This window comes from Bactrocera tryoni, chromosome 1, assembly GCF_016617805.1.
Source record: "Bactrocera tryoni isolate S06 chromosome 1, CSIRO_BtryS06_freeze2, whole genome shotgun sequence".
Lineage (NCBI taxonomy): Eukaryota > Metazoa > Arthropoda > Insecta > Diptera > Tephritidae > Bactrocera > Bactrocera tryoni.
In genome coordinates this window covers 89,408,627-89,423,008 of record NC_052499.1, presented here as the reverse complement: position 1 = coordinate 89,423,008, position 14,382 = coordinate 89,408,627, and the positions used below count along the sequence as shown (strand labels likewise).

General features: G+C 33.8%; 1 protein-coding gene across 4 annotated transcripts; it reads right to left on the bottom strand.

Annotated features, from left to right (window-relative positions):
* Positions 1–27: 27 nt before the first annotated feature.
* LOC120767750 (choline transporter-like 2) lies at positions 28–12,689 on the bottom strand. 4 transcript variants are annotated; one of them, XM_040093968.1, is made up of 2 exons: positions 12,459–12,689; positions 28–3,808 (listed from the first exon to the last, which is right to left on the bottom strand). In XM_040093968.1, the coding sequence occupies exon 2, from the start codon at positions 3,760–3,762 to the stop codon at positions 1,351–1,353; it is 2,412 nt and encodes an 803-aa protein (XP_039949902.1). In that variant the 5' UTR covers positions 3,763–3,808; positions 12,459–12,689; the 3' UTR covers positions 28–1,350. The 4 variants fall into 4 exon arrangements, with proteins under 4 accessions (XP_039949902.1, XP_039949921.1, XP_039949911.1 ...); XM_040093987.1 differs by lacking the exon at positions 12,459–12,689 and adding an exon at positions 11,168–11,191; XM_040093977.1 differs by lacking the exon at positions 12,459–12,689 and adding an exon at positions 10,969–11,154.
* Between the last annotated feature and the right edge of the window lie 1,693 nt (positions 12,690–14,382).

Below are 14,382 nucleotides of genomic sequence, written 5' to 3'. Positions count from 1 at the left end.
GTATCGGTTATTAAAATTATTCAATCGTTAATTATAATTAGTAAATTTATTTATTACAAATACATGTTATATATTACTCATATGGCTCTTTTCGCAGAGAAGCTTTCTTAAATCAATTCCTTAATTTTTATTTATTAAGTACACAAAAAATATCATTTTCTTCTGGTTTATTTGTTATGAATTCAGAGCATACTAAATATCTTGTGCGAAATTAGTACATAAAGTGAATACGTTAAAAATTATATGATTATTCATGTACACGTGTGTTAATTACTTATTTAACCTGTAATAAGCAAAATTTTCAGACTTCTTTAGTTTACACTCTCTACTCAGTCTAGTCACTAAGTATGTAAATAGTGATTTCAGTATATTCATTTGAAATTGTTGAGCAAAAATTTTTGAGAAATGCGATTGCATGCAACGTTTTAATTTCTTTTAAATAATTTCCAAGGTTAATGCGTTTAATAATCTCCGGCACGTATTCAATAATATGAACAAAATAAATCAAACTTTGCCTCTACCACATCCTTTTATATACATAAGTACATATGTATGTATGTGTAGAAATGTATCATTTATTTACTTTCATAATAAATATAATATAAATAAGGTGATTTGTAAATGTTTAATCTTATATGTAACAATAAGTTCGCTTTAATAAATATTTTGGCATACATTGATGGATTGTAAATGTATATACATATTTTCAATAAATCACTATGAGCAAAATCGCATAAAAAAATCACTTGAAACAAGCACCCAGGAAAGATGGTAGGTAAGACTACCACGTTAATTTAAAAACTTACTCATTACTGTTTTTTCATTCTGTCTTTTTTCTTATAATATTATAAACGAAAATATTTTTGTTTGTAACTATTTGTAACGTTATTATGTAGGTGTACCCGGTAAATATAAGGTATATATTTAATGTATATACTTAACATTTCATATTGCATTTTTTTCTTAGCTTATTATTAGAAGTATGAATAATGGTACATATCGAAACTATTTATGTATGTGTATGTGTCTATATATGTATATACTTAATGCACAACATTATATTTCATATTGCATTTTTCTTAACAAATTCTTTTGAGTATGTATACATATGTATATATTTACGTAATTAGATTATATTGCCATTGGTATTCACACAACCTTTTTCCAGTTTTTCAAAAACTTTCCAACTTTAATGTTCACTCACACGAATATTAACAAAGCCGGTACATTTATAAAAATATATGTATATAATTTTCATAAAATGTCTACGCTATAGATTTGCCCACTAACCAATAATATGGTTGGTCAACTTCCAGCTCCTTTGTGCACTCCTATTGTAAAGGTTGTTTCTTAACTACTACTCATTGGACGTGGTAACTGGTTTCTTTTGCCTAATATTCGCCTTAACTGTTTCGACATATAGAAAGGCTTTTCTGTCGAGCCGTCATTGCGTTCACAGTCCTCCAGAAAGCACAGGAAGAGCGTATCCACCGCCATAGAGTAGACGCCAAAAAAGACGGTTGTCATAATAAAAGCCGCTAACACAACAATCGTTACTGGCACCGCATTATAGTGCAGTTGTATTAAATGTGGACTACGTACCACAAAGAAGTAGGTACCAACGCCAGCAGCAGCCGTTAATAATACTTTCGATAAAAAGAACAAGAAATCAGTGACTTTATCAACGGCAATTACTCGCAAAAAGTTACGCATAATCAAATTGAAAGCATCTTTGGCGCTGGCACAAAAATTCTTGCCGTGTATAGCACACATGATGTACGCGTTGCGGTTCAGAAAGCGTAAGAAAGTTTCAAGTAACCAAAAAAAGCATTTCATGCAGCACAGTATGGCTCGTGTGACTGAATTGTCGTACTTCTTCAGTTTAGAATCGATATATTCCAAAGCCACGCGTATCATGCGACACACGGCAAGAATTAACGAGCCAAACGCCAAAGTGCCGAGATGATAGAAGATGGTTTGACGGAAAGCTCGTCCTAGTGTAAAGAAGGGCACCTCCCGCTTCCTGAAGGTCCAGTACCAAGTTGCGAAAGTAAGAGCCAACACCATATCACTAAAGGCCGCAATGAAGAATGTCAACCAAAAGAAACCGAACACATTATAGCATATGGACCATGTCACAAACGGCGGATGCTCAATTTCAGCGAAGCTACAAGTGGTTTGTCTACAAGGGATGTGCTGATCGATATTAGTGAAGCAATTCTGTTCAAAAATTTTAGGGTCACAATGTCCCCCTACTTTATATTCGCTTGCCGGACCTATACATTCACAAATCTCACTTGAAACACCTGTCACGCTGTTAGGGTCCAATTGACGTATCATACGGAAAGATGGGTTACCAATTGTGCCTAGATAAAGACCAACTGCAACCGCAAAACTAACAGCCAAAATAAAAAGAATCCACGAAAAGATTGGGAAAAAAACAGTTGATATAATGCTTGACACCGCTTTACTACCTTCCTTTGTCAACGCAATTGCTATATTGATGCGGGTACGTAGAATAATTACCAGGAGTAGAATAATTACAAAACTGATGCTTAAAAATATGCTTAAATACAGCCAAGTGTTAGCGTCTTGAAATATATTCTTTACCGCTGCCTCCAAGTTAATCGAATGGTTGGGTACAGATGCGGTTTCGCGCCAAAAACGATACTGCTTAACGCTGTAATAAATTCCCAATCCAAGTCCGACCAAAACACCAAGAACAGATAACCACAGAATCGGGGCAGCGAACCATCGCATCAAGGCGATTAGAATCAAAGAAGCAACCAAAGTGCACATTAAAGCCATCAGCACAATTAACCAAGAGTTCATAATATCTTCCACTATCTCTTCCCCAAGCTGCTGTGCATCATGTGTTCCATTGTAGAAGTGTGCAACCATATTACCTACCAACTTAGCAAGGCGCGTGTCAGCTTGACGTACTTTTTGCTTGATAGTTTCGGCTTGCTCGGTACGACGGCGGCATTGTATCATGGGTTCTTCAGCGAGCTGTTGCTTCGATTTATCACTAGATTCAGGTATTGTCGTCAAGGCGAGCGCTTCCAATCTCATTTCCATCAAATTTGAGTTATCATCCACCAATGTATCGAGAAGTTTTCCTGTTTCACCAACCACCCAACTAGCATTTTGTGACCCATTTACCTCGCGTCTATTACGAGGCAGGAGGAAGGAGGGTATTAGTTCACACAACTCAGGAGAAAGCTCCCACATACAACGATTCAAAAATGGTGCACTCTTCATATATCCACGCGCACATCGTTCTTGGTCAATGGCTGCTTGCATGTTGTCTAAGGTTCGAAGGTTGTCTTTGTCTACGTCACTCAGACATATCAAACGCTTCCTTAATTCAGCAAGTGGCAGATTATTCTTCATTCTATCCCAAATAAAAGTCTGTGTGGGACAGCTTTCTACACAAACTTGTTGTGTAGGGCAGCCCGTAAGAGGTACAACTGGATCGATGCATTTTCCCAAATCAAAAAAAAATAAATACTTTTTATCCAATACCGATGAATCGATTCCGCATTTACGATTGAATGAATCCGTTGGCACAACCAATTTATTGAGATCTCCATTGCGCACTGCATATTGTGCAATAAAACCCCATCCGCCTAAAAATAGGATAAAAATCAGCAGACACGGTACATCTGTGCAACTTCGATTTCGCCATTCCGGTCCGCGGAAATTCCTATCATACGGCATCGGCTTACCATACTTTGCAATCAATTCACGATCTTCGGCCATGTCACTAGTTGAGAGAAGAAAAAAGGTACAGCTGTCCCTGGAAGAACTGAAAAGAGAAAAAACTCAACTTGTTTGTAAGTTTGCAAGCATAGACTTTTATTTGCATTTAATAAAGTATTTATTCTGGTCAAATAGACTAATTACTTGAGGGTTATGTGACAGTAGCAGCGATACAAAACTAACTTAATTATAACGATAACGTAATCCACGATGCTTTGCTTGTTTACCGGCAAAAAGTAACACGCACTTACTCATAGTTATACAACATACATATATATATTTATATGTAGACATTGAGACCAAAAAGCACCCGGAAATTGTAATTAAATTCCGCGGGTAAATGATATTTTCAGATCGTTGAATACATGCCTCGTTCTAGATTAGTTTCGACCTCTTCAAGTTTTCGCAATTACAAATTTGTTATGAGACTATACGAAACCCCTGCTTGAAAATCGTCAGGTAAGCCATAAAGAGATGGCAAGAGAGCTTGACATCTCTCGCGAGAGATTTTGGAGGTTATTTTGGAAATTAAACGCGTTCTTGCTCGAATCGTCCCGATAAAGCTGAATTTTTTTTCAAAAAGAGTACGATTTTGACCGCATTTAAAGCGAAAATCACAATGAATACTATCGATCAACCACCGTAAACACCAGATTTGGCTCCGTGTGGTTTCTTCTTGATTGATTCTTCAAGATTGATGATTAATTAATTATTTTGCGTTTTATGTACAATTTCTGGACACTTTTTTGTCACAATATATGTCCCCAAATATTCAAATTATACATATGACTGAAATCAATGGAAAAGGGTGCATTATTTCTAAACTAAAAATCATTTCCTATGACTGCTCACACTTGGGTTTGTTTCAACTTGCTAGCCAAGGAGTTATAATTACACTATTTCATGCATGTAGTGATTAGGGGTGGACAACATCACTACACAGAACACCACTACATAAAACTTCTTTACGGTTATCATCAAAAAGTTTTTCTAAAGTGCTCGCCTCTCGGCAGACAATATCAAAGTTCCGGAAGTATTTCTGAAGACGATAAAATATAATCTACTAGCTGACCCCGCAGCCGTTGCCCTGCGTGAAATTATGTGTTTTGAAATGAAAAAAAGCTGAAATTATATTCTGTCGAAAATGATTTATTTACGATTTTTCTACATTTTTTTTATGTAGCGTAACTTTTTGATTTCTGTTCTGGTGCGTAAATATATAGAGAAGATGGGTTTCCAACTCGTCAACACACCACATATATCTGGCCGTGTGAAAAACATAGCATTTCCCGATTTCCTTGTGTCCTGTTGATTGTCAACGCAAGGGCAATTTTCCCTGGAAATTGAATACGTTTGAACTGAAATGGCTGTCCCTTGTATTCGATAACTACGTCATAATCATTCAGGTTCCATTACACAGTTTCGGCGCATGAAGATTGTTAAACATAATAATGACAGATCCAACTTTAAGACGCAAATGATGCTGGGGCAGGCTTGGTATGGTATTTGGAAATTCCACTGGATAATTTACGGTTTCGTCTTCCTTGTCAAGACGATCGATCGATTTATATGAGCGCAAACCTCCCGGAACTTGACTTTGAATCTTCCAGTTTAAATCACTAACATCGGTAATTTTGGCAGCTAAAATTGCTCGTGCACTCAAGCTATCGCAGTTACGATAATTTGGCCAATGTTCGGATAAACATTCGTGATGAGTTCATCTTCCGTTGAAGTGAATTGACAAAAGGGAGGTGAAATTGATATCAAACCACTGGAAGTATCAACCGAAATTTGCCCATTTCAATTCTTAGCGAATACAATGTAAAATGTCATCGGCAATGTCATTTTTTCGTATCCCATAATTAACGCGAATTTAAAGGCGGATATGTCGAAATGATCTTCGCGAAAAGTATGCGAACTTCAGTGGCATGCGAAGTACTATCGCATTGTCTTTCGTCTGTTTCCAGTGATTATCATGTTCCAGCAAATGCTACTACTGGCATGCTTCGCAAAAAGTTGCACACACTGTACCATTCATAATACGCGATGACTTAAATGAAGTTGAACCGCGAGACGCAAAACAGTCGGAAAACTTTCATGAATTGCAAAAGTAAATATCCTACAAAGCGCTTTATTGCAGTTCACATATCGACCCATTTGATACTGCTGATCTCATATCGTTCAAGGCCAATAACCGCTATGTTGCTTTCTTTGGTGACGTACTTGCAAACGTATTTGATCGATTACACCAATCTGCAATATTCAACATTGACATGAGTTTTGAATGTGAATTAAACAAAAGGGGCGAATATGGTACGACCCATGTGTTGTCAACTTCGATGTGTTATTAACGTCGATATTCACGCCTCTAAATGCTAAATGTTCTGCCATTGTCGTCTGCTGAGTGACGCCGATACAGTTAATATCCATCATTTCCCATTCCCGTTTCCGAAAGAAAAGCACATGAGTAGTGTTTCGTGCATTTATTGTCAAACATACAAACCAAAGTGGGATTGTAAGGTTCGCAAGGTACATGAATCATATTGGTTTTCACCACTTCGTATAATTCTCGATCCATAATTCCGCACGTATGTCATCGCATTTTGGGAGTACTTCTTGCCTTTCTTTGGGTTGACATACGTTGATGGCAAAAAGAACGCCGACCAATATTAGCGCCACCTCTTCGTGGCTTCGTAACAAATTTCAATCTGTAATTGATCACATCGTCTCAAACATACATAAAGTTTTCACTGAATAATTTTCAATAATTTTTCCTTTGGATAGCGGGAATAAAATAGTAAGCGATCGCAATTGAACGATTCAAATAATTTACAAATCAAAATATTGAAAAACAAAACAAACAAAAATTGAAAAAAATGTGTATGGAAAATGTTACTTTTTGGAATTGTCCAATTTTCCGACTTCTCCTCATGAAAAGTATAAGGTATTTTGTTTCTAAACCTTTCCCGATCCACAACAAACAACCTTTAAAAATTTCATTAAGATTGGTTCAACCGTTCTCTTAGTGTTACTAACAAACAAACATTCATATTTATTGTAACGTTTGTATGGGGAAAAGAAAAGGGCTGTTTTTAGGGGTTTTCCGGAAACTATTCGAATTTTTCTCGCCGTAAAAACCATCCTTGAACTTCAACAAACATTTAAGAAAAAGAATTGGCCAAATTGGTCCAGGCGTTATTGAGTTATGCGCGTACATACATTTTTGGTATTCATTTTTATTTATATACATAGATATTAGCAGAGCGTTTTTATATTCTCGCAAAATTTTGCTACAGAATATAAAAGTTTTGTTGACCTAATGGTTGCTTGTAATACCTAACGCTAATCGAGATAGATATACTGCTGTATATACATACATACATATATAAATATATATGATGAGACGAGTTGAATTCCGGGTGAGTGTATGTCCAAACCGTAATATGGCTAAAACGTAAGATTTTGTGATGAAACGTTGTACACATGTTCCTTAGCATCATAAGAAGCTCGGTAATTAAAAATTTAAAATTATTTTCAATTCCAAAATAAAAGTGATATCCCGCCCACTCCATATATAAAGATTATATAAAAATATTAGATAAAGAACGCCTACCTTTAGGTGAAATCCTATATCCCAGTAACTGCTGGGCCAACGAAATTTTGACGAATTGCACTTTGTTTTACTACAGTGTTAAAATTGGTTAGAGTATATAAATCGAGAGTCAATGACGTTATCGAAATAAAACGTTACATATACAAATCTCATGTTTAAAAATTAATCGAATTCGAATATCTTCCTTCCAACAGTGTTTTTTTGTATCTAAAATACCAAAGTTAAGAGTTTCAAACTTCCGGTTGGCTTTATAACACACATCGGTCAATATTTTGATATCTTTACAATATTTAGTGAATTACCCCATAATGATATGGACACGTCGCAAAATTTAGTAATAAAACTTAGTGAGCCTTAATAAATATCATTGGATAAGTTAAGCAGTCGATGTACATTCATTTTATATATGCTTAAATTACTCTATTTATTTGAACATAAATTGATTTAAAACCGATAATATTACCTCTTTTAAGAATAACACTGAATTATTACAATTTTTCAGATGCATGTGAACTTGCAACTATAGCGGTTCACTTAATTTAGAATACGAGTAGTCCTCTAATTTCAAAATCGCATCACACAATAAAGGTATCAACTAAATTTTTAGCTACACGTTCACCTTAAAATTTTCAGGTATACCATATACATATGTACTTATACATACACATATGTATATGGATATGGAATCTATGAGAAAATGTGCTCGCAATGTTACTAATGTATTACATTAGGTATTTGTATATAAATTATATACTCGTATTTCCGTGTGCCTTGACTCCAAAACTATAAATATGTATTCGTGGATATGAACATATCGGTATTGAATTTTTCTGAAATACTTCCACTTATTTAAGTATTCTCCAAAAAATAAGAAGGAAAGCAGTTTATTATGCAAACTGTAGTTGATTTTAGGAAAAATTAATCCGAAGTTGTAAAAATTTTTATAAAAACTGAATATAATAATTTTAACATTTAAAAAATATATATTTTTTTAATGATGTGTGTTTTCTAGAACAGCGGATCATTAAATATTACCGTAAGGAACTTACAACCGCCAAACAAACAAACCATATGTACATACAACCATGTAAATATGGAATTCACTACTAGTAAGAGACAATATTAAAATATCTCATCCATTTGTTACCAATATACCATATGTACATATGTATGTATATTAAACTCAGGCACATGAACAATCAGAGCTTAGAAAAGTTTTACAGGGTTATAATATCATCCCAAATTATTTTAAGGACATTTCTGTATAAAATCAACCATCACGAAGAGCCTCATATTAAATATGTGGGTGCTCGAAAATGTAGGTTCGATTTCAGCCACGATTCACTTATGCTAGCTTAAAGTTTGTCTGTATTTTTGAATTGCTCACCACAAGAAAATTGAAATAATGTATTTTTATACATAATATTAATTAAAGACTTTTTATGCCATTATTGAGTTAAATAATCTTATATGAATTTACTTTTATTTTTTGTATTTCAGCGCGTTTGATCTTTTCCGGTGATCGTGTTCAACTGAGTTCAAGTAAAGAATGTAAAATGTTCTCTGGTTCAAGCAAGTACATTCTGTTGATACGACAATTTCCAACCATGTCACTACATACTGTATGTACATATGTATGTATGTTTATGCTTGAACACACCCAGCTGGATCTAGTTAAGCAATCTTTTAATTTCAAAGTATAATCAATTTTGGAAATACATGATATATTTACTAACTCTCTATGAATAAAGGGTGCTTGGTTAGAAGGATATACAAGGTACATGTACTTGAAATTAATGAAAGCACACCGAATACTTTCTCAAGTGACCATGCAAATGTTTATGCACTTGCAGGGCACTTCGCACACATTTCAGCGTACAATAGATCATTACTGACTGTGGTGTGGGATTGTTCAATTCACTCATTTTTTCTGTGTCTTTTGTTTTCAATAAAAACTCTGAACCTTAAAAAACACCCTTTACAACAAATGCTCATATGCATTTTTATTTAATGAAGTGACATTTATCTCCAGAGGTTTGAGAGAATGATTAAATTATTTTAATCGTTAATACGCTCATGTACAATAAAGTACGCCAACACTCACAAGTGTGTATGTATGTATGTATGTATATTACACTTTACCATTTTTTTGAGTAGGTTGGTTTTTATATTTCGGGATTTGGCAACCATAGTGTTTCAATCTGGCAACTGACAACTTCATCGTAAAGTCTGACATTTTTGATATTATACAAAATGTCTTGACTTACAGATGCTACCTGTGTTGTTTACAGTAACTTGAAATATTCATATCGGCCAAATGAAATTAAATCGCGAACTCCTTCGCGCGGCTATTTTTCACAACTTTCAACGTGGATTATCTCAGTAACAGTGCATCGATGAACTTAATTCAATTTTTGGCGAAGAAGTTTTATTAAACACCAGTATTTATCGATGGTACAGTGAAATCAATGGAGGTCGCAGGTCATTCCAAGAGGAACTTCGTGAAGGTTGTTCAAAATCTACTGTTGTTCCATAAACTATTGACGCTGTCGCAATTTGCAATTTGTCGATCGCTCACAAATATGCTCGTGTCGACTGGTCGGGAGAAGTGTTAAAAAGTACGATAGCGGTGCTTCGAAACACGTCCATGAAATCGCGACAGATGATGAAACTTGGATTTCCGTGAATGCGCCCGAAAGTAAACCAAAATCGACTGTATGGGTGTTTCAAGATGAGCCGAAGCTAACCAAAGTTGTTCGAAGCATTTCCAAGCAAACGGTTGCCTGTTTTTTGGGACAACTAGACATATCTAAACCATACCACTAGAACAACGCAGAACAGTAAATTTTTAATGTTACACAATCATTTGTTTGCCAGTTATCTTTCAAGAAATTAGGAAAACCAATCGCCGAAGACAAATCATTCTTCCTCATAATACGAGCTCTCAAACATCGACTGAAACAATTTCATTATTGAACACTCGAACTTTCAATTTGATGAGTCCTCCGAATTACTTCTTTTTCTTTTCGTACCTAAAAGATAGCTAATCATGCGGTTTAAGCGTTCAGAATGAATGTTAAATGAAGTAATCAGAACAGAGCTTAATCGATTTCGATGATTACAATTTGTTTTTGTTCTCTAATTCCGAAATGTAAAAGGCAACCTACGTAGCAATATGCATATGTTTATGAAGTGAGTCAATTTAAATTTTTAGTAAACAAGACAACCTATTCCAATGAACTGGTGCATGATTGTCTGCGGTTCATTATCAGCAAGTAGTCTCCATTGTTCCATCAGAAAACATGCGAAAATTGATTTTGGATATTGTGATTGCGAACGGAAGATATGGACTACATGCACACACATATACATATGTATATGTATGTATAAGAAAGAATATATTATCTTTTGAAAATTAAAAGTATAATAATTGAAGTCTTCAACTTTTCCTGATTGATAATAAAAAACATATTCATACATACATACATATGTACATACTTATATACTTATATTAAAGCATCTTTTAATTAGGGGTATTCCATATCAAGCGTATGTACATATGACTGAGAAAGAGCTTGCATGGTCAAACTTACTTATGAAAGCGGTGTTGTATGCACGATTCCCTAAGCAAAGCTTCAGTTAGCAGATAATATTGTATGTATGTATAGCAAATAGCTTGATTGGCAAACAGATACCCTAGAAACGGAATTTATTTTGTTCTTTCCATTTCCAAAATTTAAAACTAATATATGTAATAACTTCCACTGTTCACTTTTTATTTTTAGTGCTCACGTAAATAGCTGAAACCTCGTTTATTTTTCACACAAGCAGTTTTTATGATACACTCAACTGAGCGCTCCGCGAATAACTGACCAGTTTCACTTTTGTTAAACCAATCCCAACTGCTCTTTGTTCGGCTTTATTGTTGTAATTGACGCTTAAACTCTAAGTTGAATTGAAGTTTATGTGTATATCTCTCTCCTAATTTCAGAGCTACTACATACATATATGTATAAATAACTACCAGCAGCAATTGCTCACGTGTATGTCTTTGTTACTCTGTTTTATTAAGAATGATAAAAAATTAAATTCCACATACATACATATGTATATTATAATGCTGGTTTCCGAATAAGAACAACAATAGCTGTAAATTTTGAATAACAACAAAGAAATAAATCGCAAATGCGAGAGCAAAATAAGGGGCACACACCTGCTATTTTTCTACATACTTATAAGTATATTTACATATGTTTCTGCATTAGCCATTGTCGCTACGTTCCGCCTTACCATATAGTCCTTTGCTACACATTCCGTACAGGGAATGACAACTTCCTTTGTTCTGAGGAAACAGTAAATGTAATTGTTGTTGTATGCGCAGGTGTCCTCTTATCTTTTACAATACTTTATTTTGAAATGTTTTGTTTAAGAGTCTTTTTGCTTATTACTTTTTCTTGATACATACATACATACATATGTATATACATATGTATAAAATATTATCTCGCTCTGAAGATAAGCATAGCTACATGCAGAATCATATTCAACCTCAAGGTCAACCGGAAATTCGAAACTCCTTATCATAGACGTACCCAAGTAAACTAGTCCTTGATTTCGACAATTTTTAGATTTAAGAAGGCTTATTTTAAAAGCATTATTTTTGCAAATAAGGAAAATAAGCATATTTATTATTTTAAATAAAACACAACCTGTTCAAACCGTCCTGTATTATGAATTCTCTATATACATACATATGAATATTTGACAAATCTAAATTTTTTGTTTGTTTTTCCATAATTAATGATATCATTTTTTTATAAATGAAGTATGAAATACCATAATACCTAATTACTATGCATAACGTCTAGAGCATACAATCAGTGCGCTCCATCTTTTATGTAAGTATGTAAATATTGAATTACTGATTACTGTGTACATTTTCATTGCTTGCTTTAGAAACCGTACGTACCCAATAGTGACGACGAAAAATGGATGGTTACAGAATTTATCCCCAATATGACAAAAATTCGTCTCACTAATTTTAATATCTTAAAATATATGTAACCATGAACCTGTAACTTACCCGGCAGCTCAGCAGTTAAACAAGTAAAAGTAAATTACACAACGTGTCAGGAAGAAAATTATTGGATTCATATGAAACAAATTCACGCCAAGTCCAAAAATTGTTAAAATTTACAAAAATTTTAAATTTGAGTATATTTTATAAAATTTTCACGCTCAGACCCAAAACTATTTTAATTTCCATTCTCACCACATACACAAAACACTCTTTACAGGTACTTCGATTAGTGTTGTCTTTTATATTTTTAACTAAGTAAAAAGAAAACACACATTCCTACATTCATACATATATTAAAAATGCCATCAGCTGAGTAAAAGTGTTGCTTACGCTCAGATGCAAAGTTTAAGTTACATATATGTACATATGTACATACATCGCACAGGTACTTACAGGCTTATTTTGATCGGCTGTGTCTCTAAATTAAAGAATTAAAAGCTAAAATAAATATGAAAATTATATATATGTTCAAACATCAAATTAAATAAAATTTCTAAATTGTTATAAAAATACGCATCACTCTTGTAAAGCGCCACCTAGATGTCAGTTTGGTAAATTTAACCCTCAGAAAGTGAATGGGAGTTGTTATACTATGCGCCCACCAAAATGGCGAAAATTTGTTAAATTTATAAGATTAGTGGGATAAACTACTCAACAACGGAAATCTTGTGATTAAGTGTCGATCTGAACATAGTATTAGATTGTTATTAACCTTATCCCATTACGAGAGTTAAGTGGATTTCATCTATACATTCTTTTCTCATTTATATACAGTGTAATTCCCTGTTACGAAAAGGCCTCATAGCCGGACATCTCCCATAACTGGACAAATTTCATAAACACAACATTTCCCTTAACAATTTCATACAAAATCATTTCCTATTACTGGGCATAAAAACGCTCCTATGACCGCACACATAACATAAAAATTCAATTTCGTGAGTATCGGGATTCGAACGAAAATGCACTTTAGTCACTATTTTATTATTTTCCTTTGATCATTGAGATTTTATTCACGCAAGGCACATAAATTGAAGACTTTATTGATTATTTTATTAGGCTTTTTTTTTACAAATAATTCAACAGTTTGACAGGCTTTGAAAAAAATGCACCTATAACTATGCAGCTAAAAGTATCCATACTGTCATTTTAGTAATAAATTTACTAAAACTTATCCTTAAAGAAAGTGAAGACACCACGTGTGACTAAGTAATAAATATGGTTAAAAAAACACTTTATTAAAACACTTCAAAGATTAAAATAATTCTTAATATATACTCGAAAATATGTACGCGCATTATTCCGAGGGGGAATATATGAATATGAATAATTTGGTCAATATGAAAAGTTTGCTCAAGAATGACGCTCACGTTGTGCGTATCGTATATACTGATGCGTGCGTGGAATAACTGGAAAGCCTCTTATGCACAGTCATGAACCATGAACATTTTTTGGCGCAATCTCACAATTGAATTTATGAACATGTACATATGTATCTATGTATGCATACGTAAACACTTACATACATACATATGTAAGCATATAAAGACAAATACATTTGGGGTACTCACAACCCGTCGTAAAGCATCGTAAAATTATAATTTTTTACACTTGTTTAAAAAAATTGTTGTTGGATTTCATACAAAAATGATTTTACACACTTACAATTCTCAATGCTATGTATTCGAATCGTTATAACTTATAACTTTATGTGACTTGTGAAAACCCTAATTATAAAAATCTCTTGATGATAATATACAAAATATCTACATATCGTCACCCAAAGTGCAAAACAAGTATGTAGTTAGCTAGCTAGTGAGTCCCTGAACGAATTGACAATTCAAAACAACAACAAAACAATGAATAACATTATGTGCGCTTGTACATACATATGTACAAGCCTACAGTGATGTGCAATAAAATCAAG